Source organism: Cladophialophora bantiana (assembly GCF_000835475.1).
Source record: "Cladophialophora bantiana CBS 173.52 unplaced genomic scaffold supercont1.3, whole genome shotgun sequence".
Classification (NCBI taxonomy): Eukaryota; Fungi; Ascomycota; class Eurotiomycetes; order Chaetothyriales; family Herpotrichiellaceae; genus Cladophialophora; species Cladophialophora bantiana.
In genome coordinates, this window is record NW_015971577.1 from 819499 (window position 1) to 840074 (window position 20576).

Below are 20576 nucleotides of genomic sequence, written 5' to 3' on the forward strand. Positions count from 1 at the left end.
TGACTTAAAATTGGTTGATATGATGGAGGTTTGTCTTTGTCCTTTTGATACCCGGAATCTGACCAACGGGCTGGTTGTATCTTCTTGCCTCTGCGACTGGATGGCAGGCGACATTTCAGCGTGTTGGATCTTGTACAGAGGTTTGCAAGGGGGGCAAATCCTCTGGGTTTGGCAGTGACTTCTTAGAGAGGCAATTTCTTCTGTCGGAAACGAGGCTTAGGATCACTGATTGCAGGAGAATATTGTCCAGTATTATTGTTGTGGAGGCTGAGACGAGAAAAGGGGCTCACTGAGGCCTGGTTGTCAGATCAAGTAGCAATTCGAGTTAGCGGCCTGCGGCCTGCGGCCTTTGAAACGTCGCATTCCTTCAAACCTACCTCGCGAGCTATGTACGTAGGTACAGACAGCACTGCCAACACTCGACAAGCTACTCATCGGGGTTTTGCCATCGTAACTAACTCAAAGAGCCGCTCTCCCTTATCAAGTATCTTGAGGACACAGCAATAGCCATGACCAGGAGAGCTAAACCGTCCAAGAATGTCACGAAACAGAGCGCGACGCCTTCTCACAACCCTACAGTGCATCCTCCACCATCACGGACAGACACAGGTTCAAGGGAAAAGAGCCCCAAGTCCGTCCTCGCGACATTAGCGGACGCAAAGGTGCAGAGGGCTCTACAACTTGTCCTTCTTGCGGCCCTTTATGCGCCTATATCCCAATTAAACCTATCACCTGTGTATGGAGAAATCCCAGCCGCTTTGTACCATCGATATGGCCTCACTGCTTCCTTCATGGTTGCCTTCGCTCTTCGAGGCTACCTCCCCCCTTGGGTCTCACGGTTAATTACCCCTTTTTGCTTCTGGATTCCTGGCATCCAATTCTTCCTGTTCAGATTCAGTTCGACCCTGGGTAGCCCACTGGGACCGATGATCACCGAGCTCCTGACTTGCTATCCCCTTGTGCTGTTGTCTCTCTATTATGCGATACAATACTTGGACGAGATCACCACCTTCGGCGAATCTCATTCCTCTTTAGGAGAAGCTGTGCCTTCGATGGGGTTATTTATGTTGTTCTCCGCCCTCCACAGAGCCTGCCAGGTGTTTATCTCGTCACTTCTTGGACACGGCTTTCTCACTTCACGAATTGGAATGCAGCTGATCGTTGCGTCGCTGTATGGGATGGTTCTGCAGAATAGCATCTTGTGGCCCTCTCTTCCGGCCGTTGCTTTTACTATGGTCGCCAATCCGCACTGCACACTTTCACGAACCACTGAGGTGCTCAATAACACCTTGGCCCTCTACGACTATACATTACTGGAACGAAAGGAGTCGATAACAGGCTATATTTCAGTGTTGGAGGATAACAAACGAGGGTTTCGGGTGATGAGGTGCGATCACAGTCTCCTGGGCGGAGAATGGAAGTTACCGCCACAAAGGAACGTCCAGAGGAAGGTTGCAGACCCAATCTATTCCATCTTTGTGATGCTCGAAGCCGTACGTCTTGTCGAGGGCACCTCTCCTAGTCCGCACAAGACTGCTTTGAACATCGGACTAGGAATCGGAACTGCGCCGTCCGCCCTGATCCATCATGGAGTGAATACAACGGTCGTGGAACTCGATCCGGTCGTCCATGAATTCGCTATCAAATACTTCGACTTTCCCCAAAACCATAGTTATTACATTGGCAACGCCATGCATGCGGTCAGGGCCGCAAACTTGACTGAGGCAAACTCGTACGACTACATCATCCACGACGTCTTCACCGGCGGCGCAGAACCCGTGGAGCTCTTTACCACGGAATTCCTCTCAGGCGTGCACATGCTCCTGAAACCAGACGGGGTCATAGCTATCAATTACGCCGGGGATCTCGCCATGCCTACATCATCCCTCATCTACCGGACGATAATATCGGTATTCCCTTCGTGCCGAGTTTTCAGAGAAGATGAAGCACCCGCACCCGGAGTCAAGCGGGACGACTTCACGAACATGGTCTTCTTCTGCAGGAAGAGGAAAGGAGCGATTAAATTTCGAAGACCTGTCGCAGCAGATTTCCTGGGAAGTGGTGCTCGGCAGGAGTTTCTGGTGCCCAAGCATGAAATCGACCAGAGTGAATTCAATACAGAGGGCGCCGTTCTCAGAAGCGGCGAGACGAAGGAACTCGAGAAATGGCAGGCAAAAAGTGCGCTGGGCCACTGGAGGGTCATGAGGACGGTGCTCCCGGACGTCATCTGGGAGAACTGGTGATCGTGCACGAGGGGACTATGACACCCGGGAAAAGGGTTATGCACTCGGCTTCGACGCGTTGTTGATTGTCACGTTCACTACGCTGCCCATGGGATTGTGACAAAAATAGCTACCCCATGTCCCAGAAAGACAGTCTATGAACCTGCGATGCACAAGAGGAAGATGCGAGAGGCCGACCGCGTCAACACTAAGTCGACGGTTTCCAATCCCGGTTCAATCCAGCGATACGATGAAAGATATTGATAGGGCCCGATAAATCCGCAAACCACGTTCTACCAATGCGGTCGTTACCTGGCTTATCAGTGATTATGCAGAGGAGCTGGCCATCTCTGCGCTACGCGCTGATACTTGGGAGCGTTCTTCAAGACCATCCCGTCGTTGAGCTGTCCGGTCTCGCGTCGAAAGATATCCTGCCAGGGTGTCTGGGACTCTGGAATCTGATAACCCCCCTTGGCCTCCAAGTCCTGCCGTCGCTTGTTCAATTCATCCTCAGAGATCAACATCTGGACACGGCGCTTGTTCAAGTCGACCCTCAAGACGTCTCCGTCCCTAAGCAGCGCCAGATTACCTCCTGCGGCGGCTTCAGGACTGGCATTCAGAATCGACGGTGAGCCTGATGTACCAGATTGTCTTCCATCTCCGATGCACGGCAAAGAGGTGACGCCTTGCTTCAAGACGTGGCCTGGAGCATGCATGTTGACTACTTCCGCCGCGCCAGCTGAGAATCAAAATTAGCATTGTCGATTGAGACAGATCCAAGGCCAAAGCCTGTCTCGCGTTGAATCCGCGAAGCACGAAAAGCCCTAGGTATCGATATGGTCTTTTTGGGCCAGGGGACAGGAGTACTTACGATATCCAAGCGGTCCAGCACCACGCATTACCAAAATCGTCCTCTTATCGACAGGCGTCTTAGGGTCATCGATGCGATTGATGAAATCCTCTCGCCCATCAAACACCACAGCCTTACATTCAAAAGCATTGGGATCCTTCGGATCTTCCAAGAACTCTCGTCGGAAATCGTCGGAGATCACGGAAGTCTTCATGATGGCGGAATCAAACAGATTACCTGTCATGTGGAGGAACCCTGCTCGCTGCTTCAGGGGTTCCCGGTAGGTTTTGATGGTTCGTCTGTCCCAAGAATGCTTGCCCTCGACGTTCTCCTTTATAGTCTTGCCGTTGCAACTCAGCGCTTTTGGCCGGAGTTTACCTTGCTCCAGAAGCTCGGCCATGACTGCTTGAAGACCGCCAGCTTTATAATACTCCTCGCACAGCATCTCGCCGGCCGGTTGCACATTCACCAGCAAAGGGATGTCAAATCCAATGCTGTCCCAGTCATTCAAATCAAGGGAGACACCAATATGTTTCGCCACAGCATTCAGATGGATCGGCGCATTCGTACTCCCTCCAATGGCACTGTTCACGACAATGGCATTTTCAAACGCTTCCCTCGTCATGATATCGCTTGGCTTGCGATCGGCGTGCACCATCTCAACAATTTGCTTGCCGGTCCTGTACGCACACTGTGCGCGCTCACGGTACGGGGCTGGAATCGCCGAAGAGCCTGGCAGAGCCATGCCCAGTGCTTCGGCCAGAGCATTCATCGTGGACGCCGTCCCCATGGTATTACAATGCCCTGCTGAGGGTGTTCCAGCTGCAATCATCTCCACCATCATGTCATCGTCAATCTCCCCCGCCGCATGCAAATCTCTCGCTTTCCACAGAATCGTCCCCGAGCCAATTCTGTCCTGCGAGCCGGTGAGTCGGCCATTCAGCATGGGACCGACGTTGAGACAGATGGCCGGAATGTTGACAGTAGCAGCGGCCATCAACATTGCCGGCGTCGTCTTGTCGCAACCGGTCAGAAGCACCACTCCATCCAATGGATACGCATGCAAGACTTCCACGAGGCCTAGGTAGAGCAAATTCCTATCCAACGTCGCCGTCGGTCGCCTCACCGACTCCTGAATCGGGTGTGTGGGGAACTCAAATGCGATACCACCAGCGGAGCGAATTCCCTCGCGGACGCGCTTGGACAACTCGAGATGGTGGCGGTTACAGGGGGCGAGATCGCTGCCGGACTGAGCTATGCCGATGATGGGTTTCCCGGCGTTGAGCTCAGACGTCGTCAGGCCGTAGTTGAGATATCGGTCCGTGTATAGTGCCATCATTTCCGGGTTGTCGGGCGAGTTGAACCAGTTTTCGGACCGCAGCTTCGTTGGCTTCTTGGTCGTATTAGCGCTTCCAGCCTTGGACAGCTTCAATTCGAGTTCCTGAGTCCGTTTGCGCAAGCTCTCCAGTTCGAGTTTGTAATCTTCCATGTCTGGCACTGGACCATGGTGATTGTGGCCGTCACACGACCCGCAAGACTGCTGCTGCTGTTCCTGTGAGCAACTCATGTTTTTGGACTTCTCCTTTGGTTGTTTGGAATAGTTCCTCGGGTCCGCGAGTCTTTGGTTTGTTGTTTCCGCTTTCCGCTTTCTTCCCAATTTGCCTGTAGAAGTCGCTTTCAACTATCCCAAGTACTCTTTTCCCCGTCGTCCCTGTGTGTCGTGGCCTGACCTCTATACTATAGTAGAGCGTGATATAAAATATATATATATATATCAGACGCGGAGGGATGTCAGGAAGGAAAGCGAGCAGAACGTCCTAGCAGAAGAAGACGGGAACCGTGAAGAAGGAGGAGAGGAAGACGAAAGAGAGAAGAGAGGAAAATGTCGACAGCACCTGACACTCCCCCGACACACTATCTAAGTCTTTTGACACGGGCGTCGTCGGTAACCAGGCCCGATTTTCTTTGATTGATCGATGATGGATAGATTGAATGTGAGCCAACCGAATTGATCTTTTTCCTTTCCTCACTGTTTTCACAGGGCGTGGCACCCAGACGTTTACTTCGTCAGTCGGCAATGGTCGGGTATTGTTTTCTGACAATCGAAGGGATGGGAGGGACAAGAGAATCAAGATGTGGAGAAGCATTTCATTCATTGAGCAATAGGCAATGGAGTATTAACGAGGTCGGCGGCCTTTTCACCGAGGCTGTTCCCACCCCCAATAATGACACTCCAGAATGTAGATATTCAAAGCAGAGACAGACAGCCAAAACAAACAGGATTCTCCGTTATTATGCTATTGATTGATATTTCGGGAATATGAGCTCGCGCAACCGATTCATTTCCCATGTTATTTGAATAGCATACGTCTCCCAGGACAAACACAACGCAAGGAAAGAATCAAAGACCCGAAATACAAACTGAACGTACTAGGTAGGGTGTATAATATCTTCAACAAGGAACCAACTTTTCCGTCCTCCGACTCCTCCCCCAAAATCAAGGACACAAATCATGTCTTTCGTAGACACCAAGATCGGGAGGCTTCCCTCGACCATGGCCTGACCAACAATCCTGTTAACGCAACAACGCCTGGAAGGATCACGTCGAATGGAAATGGGTATCGTCTTGTCCCTCTTCTTCTTCCTCTCCTTCGGTGTGGTGTTGTACATAGTCCTTCGGACTACCCGCAATATGATGCTGATCCTCTTCGCCAGAAATGCTATCAGTCTCATCAATGAAATCATCTTCGTATCCCTCTGAAGACTCCAAATAAACAAGATCCGCCCAAACTCGCCAATGCACCGCCGCAATATGTGCTACTCTTCTTGCGATATCTTCGATTTCGGGGAGAGAGCGCCATTTTTGCCTCGCAGCCCGAGCTTGTTGCCATTGCTTCTGTGCTTGGGAGATGGCCAATACCGTCATGTTCTGAAAATTGCCCGTGTGGTCGTTTGTTGCTCGTTCGAGTTTATGTAGTATTGCCCTTGCATGATGCTGGCTTTGATGTTCGGCCTCAAACTGAGCGACCAACCTTACCGTCGTCTTGTCGACTATCGAGTCGGGTATGGGAAAGGTAGAACCCGGCCAGATCAGGAAAGCAGCGCGTGTCAGCTCAAGAGCAACTGTGTTGGCGTGTCGCAACCAAATGTCTTGCATGGGAGTTCCTTCAAGGTCGCCGTCGGTGAGATCCATGATTCTGTTCTGCAAGAGCATGTGCATGTCCTTTACACGTGTCTCCGAGATACCTTGCCGCGAAGAGGTTGGGCCGTGGCCCAGCAGCTCCCGGAGCAAACGGTCGAAGACTGACAAAGAAATATCAAGGTGAATCATATCCTGGACGTCCATCCGAATCTCCTTCAGGCGCTTGTGATCGTATGCAAGGGTTGCTGGAACCTCCGGATCGTGGCAAAGGCAGAGTTCGAGGATCCCATGCACGAGCGCAGCCGTGGGAAGTGTTCGGGCAGTTTCACCTTCAAGACGACATTGTCGGTGCTGTTCGAGGGCATCACAGTACCATGCTCGTGATTGTTCGCCCTTGAACTCACCATGTCTCATACGGGACCTGAAATAATCTTGCTGGAACGAGACGGTATCATCGATCAAGAGGTAACGAAAGCTTCGGATCTGATGATTAGCCACATCCAACTTCATTGCCTCCAGAAATTGAAACAGCTTTTCAATACCAGTAACGAGAGTGTGCAAGTCCCCGTTCTCTGCACCTTGTCCTATTTGTTCAGCCATCTCATGTGCACACACATCTCTCACCGGCGCGCAGTGACTCGTGAGGAGACCATCGAGCCATCGAGCCAAGCGGACAATGTCTAAGAGGCCATGAGACACCTCCTGCAGGAGCAGAGGCACGTCAAGATACTGACTGATCTGGTATTGGTCCTTCTCCGGGATCAGGATGACGAGTAATTCTTTCAGCTTCCGAAACAAGACAGGCAACCTTCGCTTGAATACTCGCTTATCGGAGCTTGAAGAGCGCTTCTTATCACAGTCGGTACATGAGACCGAGGGCCCGTGTTGAGAGACTATCTTCAGTTCAGCCAGCATACTGTCCCAATACTTTCTCGCTTGCTGCTTCTTGAGCTCTCCCTTCTCCCCGGAGATGGGAGTGAAATGGAGGTCATGGTCATAGTTGATATCGATGCGCAGGTTGGGATTGGACTGTATGTAGACCAGCTCGAGCTCTTCCAAGGTTTCTTTTGTCACTGGCGGATGGGGCATGGCAGTGACGAGTGCGTCAACTTCAGCATCGCCTATACAAGGAGGAATGGTGATCGAGTCGTCAGCATCCTCGTCACCAACACACAAATGACCGCATGTCAAGGATCGTGACTCTTGGCAGGGTGAGGGTTCGGCTTCTGGGGGAGATTCCTTCCGAGTCTCTGAGGGCTCATCCAAGGCTGGGTCTGTAGAGCGAGGCTGGTCATGACGTTCTTCGGTTTTGATGTCCCATTTGGGCGAACCGCATTCGACACGCCCGGGCATCTTGGAATCGGCGGTGGAGGAGGTGGGCGACAACGAGGACGGAGCGGTCACGTCGTCTTGGGTGGCTGCTGCAGCTTGATATTTCTGGACGTTTCTGACCTGTTCCGACGCGCCCCTGGCATCTTGTTTGTCCCCGGCCATCTTATTGCAGTCGCCGTCTTCATCGCATTCCTCTAAATCCTTCTTCATGCAGAGCTCGTGCTCCGGAGCCCCGAATCTTCATTGCCATTGGCGCATGGTTTCGACAAGTTTGATTGTGCACGCTTGAGTCTACAAGGGCGACGCCCGAGTAACTGCAAAGGGGGCGATCTGGTGAAGTGGGACGGACCCCCGGAATGCTGAATCTTGCGCCTCAAAGGTGCGAGTCTGAGGAACGGGCCTCTCAGTGTGACAAGGCGCGGGTAGAGGAATAATGTTGGATTGTTGGATTGTTGGGGGTGGGCAGGGGTGGGCGCCCGAACAGATGGACAAATCCCTTGCCAGGGTTTTTGAGAAACGTGGGAGCAGTAGAGCGAGTAATACCGAGTACTCGCTATCTGCACTATTAGGGAGAGAGAAGAAAAAAGGTGTGGGAGGTGGTGGTCGTGGAGGAAACTGTAGTCAGCGTGGGAGGTAAGGTGTTTGCTGGTTTCTTCTCTCTCACTTCAAACTCTCCCCCCAACCTCCAACCACCGGCAAACAGGGTTTTCTCGAGCAACGCAAATACGGAGACACCCAGCCTAGGCACCCGGGTCCCTGGGTCGTGTGATTGAGACAGTGACAGCGTCGATACTACTAGGTAAGCCTCATGTTTGTTTCGGGGGAGGGTGTTGAGTCTTTGACTGGAGCAGATCTAGGATACGGATACCAGATCCCCCCTGGCCCGGGGACTGCGATGGCCTCAACGCAAGCTCGACGCCTTTGCCTCATCGGTGCTGAGTTGCATTTTCTCGGAGATTACGACCGCCGCCCACGGCCTGTCCTTGTCCGTTCACGGCCTTGTTCTTTGACCACTCTTGAGTCGGTCGGATGTGAGGCGCCGGCTTACAGGAAGAAAGACTCCATTGAGCAGAAGACGCAGCCTTGAGGTTAAGAGTGGGACTGTTGGACACCCTTGACTCCATCCTGCGGCCCAAGTTGGCTCTCACAATTGGTGCATTTGGTGCATTTGGTGCATTGGTGCTTCAGCCCTCTTGCCAATAGAAAGCCCGCCAAACGTCAAACCTCGCTCCGCATTTGTTGCTCAAGGCTCAGGGAATGGCGTTGGTGGCGCCTGCGGTCGTCGATGACGCTCGCTACGCCTGGTCACCACATGTCCTTCCCTATTCTCAGCAAATCCTTCCTCGAATTGTGTATATAAGTGGTGCCCAAACTTCCAGAAATGAGGCGAAATAGACTCTCAAGCCCGTACCAACTTACACAGGAATGATCTTCCCCCATCTGACGCTGTTCACCACGACTGCCGCCAGGAATAACGCCCTTGAGTCGTAGACCGTGATACTCCGCTAACGCAGGTCAGGATCACGATAACTGCACCACGTCCAATGCACACTACCGGTTCACAGGTGGCACCAGGTCCAACAGCCGCCCGAATTTCCTTCTCAACACAAACAAATGTCCCAAGATGCTCGCTGTTTCCGAGACGGGCCGTGCGACTGCACCACACGAGCTCCCGCTTGTCAAAATGCAAAAATACCGATGCTGAGACACATGTGTCCCTCCCTAGGGCTTTCGATGCGGGCCCGCTCTGTATGGTGCGTGTGTCGTCCTAGAGCAATCCTAAGTCGACCTACAACATCCGACGGAGGACGGCCAAAAGAACCAACCACCCTCGAGACTCCTGGCAAAAGAAATTCTGTGCGCAGCTGCGAGGGAGGAGAGTTACGTCCCCTGCATTTCTTTTGGCAATGTTGTTTCTTGCCTGGATTGTTGGCCAGGAGAAAGGGGTTCTGTTACTCTTTCGCTGCTAGTGCGGTGCTTCTGGCGTTGGCTCCTTTCCCTTCACATCCACACAAGCGAAACTGTTCCATCCTATTATGAGATAAATTCTGTGCTATCACAGAGCACGATAGGGTCGCAGCAGAGTACTTTACCCCAGATGTCCTTGGGTGGCGAAATTGTCAGTATTGGTGCCCAAAGCAGGGCTAAAAGCCTCACTAGGGCAGCGGTGGTGGGATCGACTCGGTAAAGGCAATGCTTGGACTGTGGTTACCACTTCCCTACAGTTAATACAGCAGAGCAAGACTAAGCGCTCTTCTGCACCGCAACACCGACACTGGATATTGGATATGGTACTGCACCACGATCACCCGGGTCTATCCGATTGAAACGTAACAGTTTTCCACATTTCGCTCTGTAGCTGGGGAGCACGGCTGTTTGTTACTCGTCTTGGATTTTGACCACGACTTTTCGCGATCCCCCCGCTCCGGAGCGCTGGTGGTCATATGCCTTGAGAGCAGCCTCGAAACCAGTGCCAATCACTTCATATTCGGCCGGGAGCAGCTTTCCTGCCTCAATCAATGCAGTGATGACGGGAATGTATTCGCCAATGTTCTTGTTCAACTCTGCTGCTTCAGGTCGACCGATCCCGCCGAGTTTGACCGCATGGGTTTTCGCCCCTTCAAAGTCACCGATTCCACTCCAGTCATTTGTTGTCGCAAAAAGCCTCTTGATGCTCTTGGATGCCTTGAACAATTCCTTGGCCGTGACCGGATCTTCTGCTGCGACAGCATCAAAGATTCGAGAGATGTCCCCCGAAGTAACGTCCACGACCTCCTTGACCTGCTCCTCAATGGGCTTCTTGTAGTCGAATGTTATGGCGCCCATGCTCTTCACTTCAGCTGCCGACTTGGCCGAGCATGAGGCAACGACTTTGTAACCACACTCCTTGGCCAACTGGATTGCACTTTTGCCGACACTGCTGGCGCCTCCCAAGATGACGATCCATTCGTCCTGGGGTCCGGGAAGGCTCTTTGGGTCAGGGAGAGGGACATCGAGACCGCCAAACAAGGCCAGGCACGCAGTCTCACTCCCCACCCCCAATGTGACGGCCTCAACCAGGGAGATATTCTCTGGCTTACGGATGGTGACGGGCGCATCCATCAGGAAGTACTCCTGGCCAGCGGAGTATTCCAATATTCCGAGCCTGGTGCAACCGAACACCGGATCACCTGCTTTGAATCCATATTTGGATGCCGCCTCACTTCCTGCCTCGACCACAATTCCGGCGGCGTCGACGCCGAGCACAAGAGGCCAGTCGACCACGAGAACGCCATATGCGGCCATGAAATTGTCCCTACAGCCACCCGGTTAGACGACAAAAAGGATTTGAATCAACCGTGAGACTTACACGGGGTTGACGGCCATCCAGATTGATTTCACGAGCAGTTGGTCTGGACCTGGAGACGGCCTCTGAAGATCGTCGACGATCTTGGGCTCAGCGCCGACATTTGCAAAGACTACACCCTTCATAGTTGACGCGTAGGTAATACGATGGCAAATGCTGAAGCAAGAGACAGAGAGTAAGTTCCGTTGTGAAGGTGACCTTGCAGGAAACAATGACATCAGTTTACAGGTCGAGGGCTCACCTTTATAGACGACAGGTCGGATAGACAGCTTTGTTATTCTTTCCGCAGGCAGAAACGAGCATACGTGGGATGGCCGATCAACTGCAACAAAATCAGAGGGAAGGTATGTTTACTCGAGCAGATCCCATTTGAGACAATGCGTGTCGGAGTGATACACAACCAAGATTGCAAAGGCCAGTCTAGATCCTCTGATACGGCGGGCACAGCACCATCACGCGGAAAGCGCTCTCTCGATTTGGCCATCTGTACATGACTTAAGCAGCATATACCACCCAAGACTGCCATAGCGCGAGGGGCACCCCAAGCAGGAGGAGCGGGAATCTTCGTATGGCTTTCGTATTCTGTGAATACGAAGGAGGGGCATAGGGGAAAAGTTCTCTTCTTGGGTTTGGAGCGGGACAGTCAGCTTGTTGGAAGCGTGCATTTTGCGTCCGTTGACCGATATGGTCTTTTTGGAAAATACCATCTAGGCCATGAATGGGCGCAATTATCTGGTCTAAAAGATGGATGTCAGGCTGACACAGGGGAGCGTATACAGACCCGATTAGGAAGGATGGGGCATGGAAAGCGAGGAAGTCGCCCATCCCGCAGCAGTCGAGAATTAGGTACCGAGTTGTTTTGTCTAAAGGCTCCTTGTGCTCTGCTTCAACTCACTATAGTGGAGATTTGGGGATTTCCCAGCAGTACGATAGTGAATCCTAGTTGTCTGGTGAGAAGAGGAACAGCTTTGCTGGAATTAGGATGGACAAAGGGGGTGAAGAGGCTGGCGGGCTGAGTGACGGCGTGGCGAGCACCTGGGCGGTTGGGTCTGGCAGTCTAAAAGCAGCAACCGGCTATTGACTGTCGGGGCGATGCCCGCAGACAAAGCTCCGACCAAGCTGGTCCTCAACATTTCCGCCGATTCTAAACAGTCAAGTCAGTCCTTACCATTCCTTCAGCGCTACCTCGCGCTTCTCTGTTGATATTCCAAATAGCAACCTGGGAAGCCCCTGCTGCCTTCCACTACGCTTGAGATCCGCAACCTCTTCCTTCGCAATGGCTGGCCGCCAGTCCGTCCGCCTCCTGGCCCGCCAGGTCACCTCGTCCCAATGCTCCTTCTCACACTCCCAATACCACGCTCGGAGAGTATTTTCCTCTACGCCCTCCTCACTCGCAGCCCATAATTTCATGATGCCCGCCATGTCCCCGACAATGACCGAAGGCAACATCTCAAGTTGGAAAGTCAAAGAGGGAGACTCCTTCTCCGCAGGGGACATTCTCCTGGAAATCGAGACCGACAAGGCTTCCATGGACGTGGAAGCCCAGGACGATGGTGTCATGGCCAAGATCTTACAGGGAGACGGCTCCAAGTCAGTCAAAGTTGGCATGAGGATAGCTGTCCTCGGCGATCCAGGGGACGACGTCTCCAGTCTAGAGATCCCACCGGACGACTCGAAGCCGGTTCAGTCGGAAGCGGATAACGTAAAGGGCGGAGCAGATTCGAAGTATGAGACGTCCGGAGTAGAAAAGGAGACGCCGGGTACACCCCAAAATCAGAGGCCGGCCAAGGACAAACCGAAAACCAGTCCAACAGGGCCGGGCCAGAATCCAAAATACCCGCTCTATCCTTCGGTGATAGCTTTAATCCACGAGAACCACATCTCCGAGGCCGACGTTGCCAAAATCCCAGCTACTGGGCCGAATGGAAGACTACTGAAGGGTGACGTCCTCGCGTACTTGGGAACAATTGAATCGGACTACTCGGCCAAACAATCCAAGCGCATCGAACATATGGCGCACCTCGACCTCAGCAACATCAAGATCTTACCTACTACCCCTAAGACCGCTGCTGGGGCTGCTCCTACTCCCGCTGCAGTACCTGAAGAGATCGTCCCACAAACCACCAGCGTCAGCATCACCATCTCCCTAGCCGAAGTGCTGAAGGTCCAAAAAAGCATCAAAGACACCTTGGGGGTGACGGTCCCTCTATCAACCTTCCTCGCCCGCGCAGTGGATCTCGCAAACGACGATCTGCCTCAACCCAAGAATGCGAGGCCGTCAGCGGATGACCTCTTCAACGCCGTCCTTGGACTGGACACAATACCGACTACGTCGAGAGGAACATATCTCCCGCAAATCGATGCATTTCCCATTATTCCACTTGGTAAATCCCAGGCCACATCACTCCCGCGCTCCCACCGCGTTTCAGCCTCCGCGGCCAAAAAAACCGACATTATCGACATCCTGTCCGGCAAAGCCACACCAAAAAGAGCAGCTCCTTTCTCTACATCTTCAATGTCAACACCAGGCCGCACACTGAGCACGGCAGAGGGCGCATTGAATGTGTTCAGTCTGACCATCCCCGTGGGCGAAGAGAAAAGGGCACGCACGTTCCTGGAGAGGGTCAAGACGGTGTTGCAAGTTGAGCCAGGGAAGTTGGTGCTGTAATTGCTGAGATGCCTCATCTGATGGAGTCAAGGCGAGGAGGACCAAGGCCGAGAGGGGCGAAGACAATGTAGTTTCATACTGGATCAATTTTGGGGAGGATACTTTGTTGTGCTATTCGCCTCCCTTTAGTTGGCAGGATAGCGATGGCGTGTGGATGATGATAGAAAGGGACATGCGACAAGCGGCCGGCTGACGGACGGGCAGGCAGGGACTAGGGAGTACTGGAGCGTCACGTATGTCCATCCTGCCCTTTTCAGAAAAGCAGCTTCGATTCCTATTCCCAGACAGCGGGCATGATGTTTGTTATTACATACCAGGTCCCCCCGTCCCTGGTCTTCGAGAACAGGCCATCAGGAAAAGATATACCGATACCTAGGTACCTGGTGGGTGGAGAACTGTTCTGTACAAAAATTGACTATCAATCTATTATGTATCCCCTTGTTTGAGCGCGATGCGTCTGTACATGGCCGAGAATATGTGTATAGAGAGACTCGGTACATTCCTACTTAGATACCCTACCTTCCTTGCCTTAGCTCACCCCACTTTATCCTTCGCCTAACTGGTAACAAGTACAGTGCCTTCACCGTAGCTTTCTGTAGCGTCCTCGGTATACAGCTTAAATTGCTTAGCTTGTACCGAGAGACTAATAAAGATTGCCTAATGATAGACTATTCTAGAATAGGAACAGCCTAGGACTAGTCAGGTCTTCAATCCACGACGACGTTTGTGATACGTCCTGCTGGACAATCCAGCCTGAGAATAGGAACGCAAAACATGGTCCCAGGCACCAGGCGAGAGCCTCTCCTATTCAGAAACCATCATTTGTCGGTTCAAACGACCTGGGCAATTGGTGCAGCGGTGGTTCCGACATTTTCGACACGTCGTGGTCTTGGCTGCGGCCTTCCCGCATCATGGACGTTGTATTACTACATCGGAGGCGGCCAAATATCTTTTTCTCCAGGAGGCGCTCCTAGTGCAGCCAAAGCCGTAATTAGACCTCTGCAGCTGTCCTTCTCCCTTGGTCTTCGAGTGTCCTTTTTGTCCCAACCGCACAGATGATACACTCGGAACAAACTCCGAAGAACAGGCTGAAGTCTGGGACGACGAACCATTCAGGGGACTGTCAAAGGAATCGAAGAGAGGAAAGACGTGAGCACGCTACTTGAGCGGTTGTCTCAGCAGCATCCGTTATCTCACCTATAATGAGAAGAGATCAGCGGATCATAGGTTTCGATCGGAATCTGGAAACCGGTCGTAATCACCGCCTTGAATCTCTCTTCGGAAATCATTTACAGCCAATCTGAGGCTTCTTGCCTCTTCTTCCCATGCAGCCGTTTCCACAGAACCTTCGTCTTCCGCTAGCGTCTTTTGCTCGAGACCTTTGGCCAAAGTGCGTGCCACTCGGGCCATTTCGCCTTTCCCACCAAGGATGGGCTCGTTCGCGCGAGCCAATTCCAACGCCTTCCTTCCGCGCCTCCTACATCAAGAGTTAGAGCGGCCTCGTCTTCGATATGCAAGCGAAGAAGCGCAGACTTACATAGACACCTCAAATCGTCGTTGTTTGAGAGTTGTGACTGCCAGGCGATAATGCAAGACCCCCGTCTGGATCGAGCCGGGACTTTGTTTCTCGCTGGCGTCAAGAGCATCCTGAACGCTTCTTCCGCTTTTCCCAACTCCTCTCGTTGCATGTGAAGCAATCTAGCTTTTTGGCCACACCTCCTATAGAACCGTTAGTCGCCAAGTTGGTCGTCCGGTGGAGAAGGTTAGGAGAATAGGGAGCGTACACAGCAACGTAGTAAGTGTTTGACCCGAACTCGTGGCGTGCAATATTTCGGACGAGGTCCAATTGGTGCCATGCAGCCTACGTATCACCTAGAAGGTTAAAGGCCGTAGACGTGTTGAGGTGCCGGAGATACAGTGTTTTGCTGGCTATGTCCGGCTTCTTGTCGATTTCGATCGCCTTTTGGAAGAGATCAATGCCCTTTTCGTACTCTTTTTTTGAGCAGTAGACTTTGCCAAGATTGTTGAAACTTGTTCGCAATTTTCTTCATGGTCTGGTGCTAAGATCTCTTGGTGTATATCTAAGGATTCCAGAAACATCTTTTCTGTGTTGGAATGCCGACTTTGCTTTTCTGCTATGGTGGCAGAGGTATTGAGTAGATTTGCTCGGAGGAGTCGATCATTTCGACAAAGCTCGAGGCCAAGCTCCAGAAGCTCAATGCCTTCTGGTGGACAAGAGGTCTCGTGCAAGTACCTGTAAATATGAGTTAGAACCGGCATGTGGATTACCCACTGACTTACCATGCGCAGGCTGCAAGGCATAGGCAGAAGTTGTTCGCGTTCTCTACCTCGGAGACTTTGAGATCGTACTGCTTGAATCTTTTCGACATGACCATGATGTGTTCTGCGTATATCTCACATTCCGCCCAGGCTTTTCGTAGCGAAATGCCATTGACAAGTTTGGGAAAGGCATTGGAAAGGAGTTTAGAGGCTTCGTCAAATGCCCGAATCTGCAGTTCTCTGGTGAGTGACTATCAGGACGCCAATTGGACAACACGATGAACCGAGAGCTGCCCATTTATCGCATTTCTCTTGATCAACGCGAGGTCAAGCAACTCTACAAGAACATCCTCGAAGCTAGTGCATATTAGCGGGCTGAGATCTAGGCCAGTGACTGACGACCCTTCCTGTAACTGGTGGCAGCAGCAGGGAAGCCAATCAATCTCGTGGCGACCTTCTTTCTTCGCACCCAAAAAAGTCTCCATGGTTATGTGATCGGGGCCCAGGAAGCACAGGATCGCAAACAACCTCGCTGACTCTTCTTTCAGGGCGCCAAATGACATTGAGTATGCCTTGCTTAACGGATATTCGTAGTGATCCAGCGTGATATCTCTCATTTTGACGTAGAGGGTAGTAGGATCTCTTCGCCAGAGATTCAAGAAGTCCTGTAGGGGCATTTTCTGTTTGGCGATAAATTTCCCAACGACAGTCAGAGCAACAGCAAGACCACCCATATCACATGAGAGCTTGTGACAATGCGCCCAGGCCTCTGCTTGGAACTCGGTGGGGAGCTTGTCTTGCTTCAAAATTGTGAGAAGATATTTGGCCCCTTCATCTTTGTCAAAGGGTAGAACCTCTTCACTGGCAACCGAGTCCTCCACCTCGACATATTCCGTCGCCGAGGTCATAAGGATCAACCCCTTTGGGGATAGGTTAAATAGGTCTCTGACAACGCGGAAAGCGTCCACGTTGTCGAGCACCATGAGCTACTCGCGATCTAGAGCCCAGATTAGCTACGTTGTCAACACGCCCCTCTAATTTTGGAATGTGGACAAGCCTTACCACAAGACGCAAGAAATCTTTTCAAAAGAAGCTTGTTCCTTTGGTGCTGACCATCTTTCTCTGCACCCTTCACGTTGAGAGCACATGCGATTTCTGACAGACTCTGCAACATGTTAATACCAGACTCACCAGCGTTCACCCAAAGAACAATAGGCATCCCAGCTCTTTTCTGTTCGAAGGTGTATGCAGTCGCAGTCTGTGTCTTTACAACACCTCCGGGGCCTCACAAGCACATAATTCTCTGCCATGGCTGTTTTGCGGACGGTCTTAACTTTTCGCGGACAGCCGTCAGAACCTGAGGTCTTCGGAAGAAGGATGGGTTTTCGTCAACGGTAATAAAGTGAAATGTTCCGCTTCTGTCGTCTTGTAGCGCGCCAACATCTTTCTCGATCCCAACATGATTCGAAATCTGTTTTGTACTTGGCAGCGCTGCAGCGTCGGCGGCTGTGATAATTGACGCATGTGCATTCCTTACCGCCCCGTCAATTACTGGTAGTACCTTGTTGATCCAGATTTCCTTTCCAATTGTGTCCCAACGTCTGTTATTGTTAGCCAGTATTCGAAGTGGCAGCGTCGCTTTGGTCGATCATACCACGCAAAATTCAGGGAGATATCGAGTTAACCATGTTGAGAAACTTCTTACGTCGATCAACAACTTGACGGCGAAGCCGGTCAAGTCGTTATCCCCTGGACCGGATATGTGGTATTCATCCCTTCGTTTGCTGAGGACAGCCAATTCGCACAGTTAATGAGTAAGCTTGCTGAAGAAGGCAGCGGAGCCTATAGCACACTAAAGTAGATACTGAGCTTGTAGCGGCAATAAAGGACTCTGAACACCCGCGACTATCGTTTGTCTCAACAGAGCCCAGAACACATCTGCGTTCTGATATGAAGTTGCTCTGCAGAAGCGGGCATGGACTTCATCGTATGTCGGCAGGGCTCCGATCATTTTCGCCGCATTCTCTCTTATGACCGGCTCTTCATGCGTAGACGACAGTCCTCGTAGGAAGTCCCCAAATGCGAGAGCACTCTGCGTAGAGATACCGGCCCCGCCCTCAAGATAAGTTATACTGGCGTACACTGTTTGTTCCCATGTCTGCCACAACGTTCTGCAGTGTTCCTATTAGCAGCGCGAGCCTCTTCCTTTTTTGCTTCATACTACCTACTGGTATTCTGTCAACAATGATCCTTGGGGCATGTTTTTTGAGGAAGTAACGTAGCGTCTATCGCTTGCCGCTTCCCCGCGACGCGCTACATCTAGCCCCATCTCACTGCTTCGCAACTGATTTTGTCCCAAGAGGGTGCGGAGTGTACCATCCGGCTGTTGGTAATGAGTCCAGTAAGTAGAAAGATTGGCAGGCTATACAGTACCTGGACCATTGTCTTCAAGAAGGTGCTTGTTTTCGGATCGGCCAGCCATTGGTGAACCACGACGAGCGATCTTTGCAGGACGCTCTCGAGTCAATCGTGAGGCGTTGGAGGCGTCATTCACCATCCGCCTGATGTATCTCAGCACTCTCTTGTAGCCCCCGGAATTACGATTCTCGAATTTGCACATCCCCAAATGATCCCCCGGAATGTGGCTGCTCTCAACACCAAAACCATCGAAGACGGCCGAGTCCAGAGGGACGATCTATATTACGCCATACACGATCAACCTGGATAAGTTCACGGGGGAAGAGGGGGAGACCTGCTCACTAGGCCGATAGACGAAGGGATGGTCTCGTACAGACAGAACCGGGACATCTGCGGGGATATGGTGGTAAAATTCTTCAACTGCTTGAAAAGCGACGGTGAGTTGCGCTCAAGGATGTTCAAAAAGTCTATGTTTGGCTTCCTCCACGTGTACTGAGCTGCTTTTTGTACAAGTTTTCCAATCCTGGCTGCATCACTGCCTCTGTGTGGTGTTGCCATGAAGATGACTCCAATGGTTTTCTTATATATCGAACCCAATCTGGGACTTTCTTGGTATTGGTAGAGGTTCGCAGCTCTTACCAGTGTCTACACACGACAACCTGATTAGCCGTCACGTTAACACTCCCGCAACTCATACCGCCTTGATTAGCAAACCTCCGTGGCTATGAGCGATGAAAAGAAGATAATGATTGCTCTGTCGAGCGGTCAGCCTCCAAGGAAAATTGGACATCAAGCGGTGGCAGACCTCTTCGTCACTCTCTCTTGCGCGTTCAAAAATGTCTCCGCATTTTGAAAAAGAGACGCATGGCTTGCATATTCACGAAAATGGGCGATAGACGTATCCCATTCCCATGACATTATACGCCCTCCAGGGACGTCCTCAAAAAGGACATCTCTAGGCCAGCTGACTCCGTCTTTCGACCATGTCTAATCGACGCCCCCTTTGAGGCCGTGTAGGAATACGATATCTAGCACTGCCGTCGGCCTCTCGCCTTCACGGTACTCCCGAATAGACATAACAATATCTATCCAGCAGGCGAAATTGAGCCTAGATCACACTTGAAGCAGAAATCAAGATTCCAAAAGCATTCATTCTGACAAGTGCCACCTTAGTGGCCGAGAGGAATGCAGAGAGAAGATAGACACTGGCCTGGGAGGCTCAAGAGCCTGATGAGCATTCCGGCGGCTGGATGGTTACCCAGGTATTAGGTCAATACCGTATTGATACCGAGTTGGAACCTGACAACGAGACTGTCACGGGATGGAGTGCTATCCGCTGATCCATGTGATGCTAGGCAAACTCGAAGGCTTCAGTTACCACTAAACGAGATGGGTTCGACAGCCTTGACGGGGCTTTGGCAGTTAGCCCGTCTGGGACGTGAGTCAAATATCAGTGATTGGGACATCTGAATGGAAACTTGCCCGGAGCTGTAGGTCGATCAGTCGATTTGAACTTCTCGAGCTGCCTAACAGTTTTGCCATGAACATCGCGCTCACGTTCCTGGAGCCACCGGCAGCTCACCAGAAAGAGAAATCGTACGAAATCCATTTTGAAGTCCCCGGGAGTTTCCGCTCGTCAAATCTTGATCTCAAACAACACCATGGCATCCACATAACGGACGTGCGTGGAAGGGAGGATCAATTCACACTAGAAGACCACGGTTTCGAATACATAGAGGCGCCGACTAGCGCCCTCACTCTGCCATTGAAGGACCAGGTCTCAGACATGAATGATCCAGCCTTGGGAAGATACCTCCGGGAGGTCATTAGCTTGGTGAAACGACGCCTGGGCGGTCACCGAGTTCTTCTGTATGATTGGCGAGTAAGTCAGTGGGATCAAGCACTTAGGGTGCTTGTTTAAATTCAACTTCGTCAGCTCCGACGGGAAGGCGTTTCCCCGATTACTCAGGGTGAACGTCCCAAAGACCGTCTGGCACCATTGGCCGTTGCGCATGTCGTTCGTCAATGTAAGTCATCTGCGTGGTCTCGATCACGCACAGTCACTTGCTGAAATCATTACAGATTATTCACACAAGGGTGGCTTTCCAAAGAGTTGAGAGACAGCTCTCGCCTCAAGAGCGGCTTGAGTTGAGTTTGGACAAATATCACGTTCAAATTTTGAAGTGAGAACTAGGTATCCCGCCTTCTTGCATCAACACTCACCCCGCTAAAATGCAGTATCTGGTGACCTCTTGTGGATGTTGTGAAGAGTGCACCCCTCGCAATAGCGGATCGAAGTACCTTTTTTAAGGCAGATC

At 51.7% G+C, this 20576-nt stretch overlaps 9 protein-coding genes across 9 annotated transcripts; 3 read left to right on the forward strand and 6 right to left on the reverse strand.

Annotated features, from left to right (window-relative positions):
* Window positions 1-509: 509 nt before the first annotated feature.
* Z519_02211 (uncharacterized protein) lies at window positions 510-2243 on the forward strand (the record flags this gene model as incomplete). Its single annotated transcript, XM_016759968.1, has 1 exon — window positions 510-2243. One exon carries the CDS (start codon window positions 510-512, stop codon window positions 2241-2243), a length of 1734 nt encoding a protein of 577 aa, XP_016623489.1.
* Window positions 2244-2542: 299 nt separating this feature from the next.
* Z519_02212 (dihydroxy-acid dehydratase) lies at window positions 2543-4639 on the reverse strand (the record flags this gene model as incomplete). The annotated part of the gene is made up of 2 exons (XM_016759969.1): window positions 2543-2961; window positions 3094-4639. 2 exons carry the CDS (start codon window positions 4637-4639, stop codon window positions 2543-2545), a joined length of 1965 nt encoding a protein of 654 aa, XP_016623490.1.
* Window positions 4640-5671: 1032 nt separating this feature from the next.
* Window positions 5672-7708, reverse strand: Z519_02213 (uncharacterized protein; the record flags this gene model as incomplete). Its single annotated transcript, XM_016759970.1, has 1 exon — window positions 5672-7708. The coding sequence occupies one exon, from the start codon at window positions 7706-7708 to the stop codon at window positions 5672-5674; it is 2037 nt and encodes a 678-aa protein (XP_016623491.1).
* Window positions 7709-9925: 2217 nt separating this feature from the next.
* Z519_02214 (uncharacterized protein) lies at window positions 9926-11017 on the reverse strand (the record flags this gene model as incomplete). The annotated part of the gene is made up of 2 exons (XM_016759971.1): window positions 9926-10841; window positions 10896-11017. The coding sequence occupies 2 exons, from the start codon at window positions 11015-11017 to the stop codon at window positions 9926-9928; spliced, it is 1038 nt and encodes a 345-aa protein (XP_016623492.1).
* A 1151-nt stretch (window positions 11018-12168) lies between these two features.
* On the forward strand, window positions 12169-13560 carry Z519_02215 (uncharacterized protein; the record flags this gene model as incomplete). Its single annotated transcript, XM_016759972.1, has 1 exon — window positions 12169-13560. One exon carries the CDS (start codon window positions 12169-12171, stop codon window positions 13558-13560), a length of 1392 nt encoding a protein of 463 aa, XP_016623493.1.
* A 1221-nt stretch (window positions 13561-14781) lies between these two features.
* On the reverse strand, window positions 14782-14970 carry Z519_02216 (uncharacterized protein; the record flags this gene model as incomplete). Its single annotated transcript, XM_016759973.1, has 1 exon — window positions 14782-14970. The coding sequence occupies one exon, from the start codon at window positions 14968-14970 to the stop codon at window positions 14782-14784; it is 189 nt and encodes a 62-aa protein (XP_016623494.1).
* A 519-nt stretch (window positions 14971-15489) lies between these two features.
* Z519_02217 (uncharacterized protein) lies at window positions 15490-16823 on the reverse strand (the record flags this gene model as incomplete). Its single annotated transcript, XM_016759974.1, has 3 exons — window positions 15490-15814; window positions 15862-16070; window positions 16125-16823. The coding sequence occupies 3 exons, from the start codon at window positions 16821-16823 to the stop codon at window positions 15490-15492; spliced, it is 1233 nt and encodes a 410-aa protein (XP_016623495.1).
* A 1439-nt stretch (window positions 16824-18262) lies between these two features.
* On the reverse strand, window positions 18263-18816 carry Z519_02218 (uncharacterized protein; the record flags this gene model as incomplete). Its single annotated transcript, XM_016759975.1, has 2 exons — window positions 18263-18535; window positions 18601-18816. 2 exons carry the CDS (start codon window positions 18814-18816, stop codon window positions 18263-18265), a joined length of 489 nt encoding a protein of 162 aa, XP_016623496.1.
* Window positions 18817-19798: 982 nt separating this feature from the next.
* On the forward strand, window positions 19799-20375 carry Z519_02219 (uncharacterized protein; the record flags this gene model as incomplete). The annotated part of the gene is made up of 3 exons (XM_016759976.1): window positions 19799-20140; window positions 20195-20285; window positions 20341-20375. The coding sequence occupies 3 exons, from the start codon at window positions 19799-19801 to the stop codon at window positions 20373-20375; spliced, it is 468 nt and encodes a 155-aa protein (XP_016623497.1).
* Between the last annotated feature and the right edge of the window lie 201 nt (window positions 20376-20576).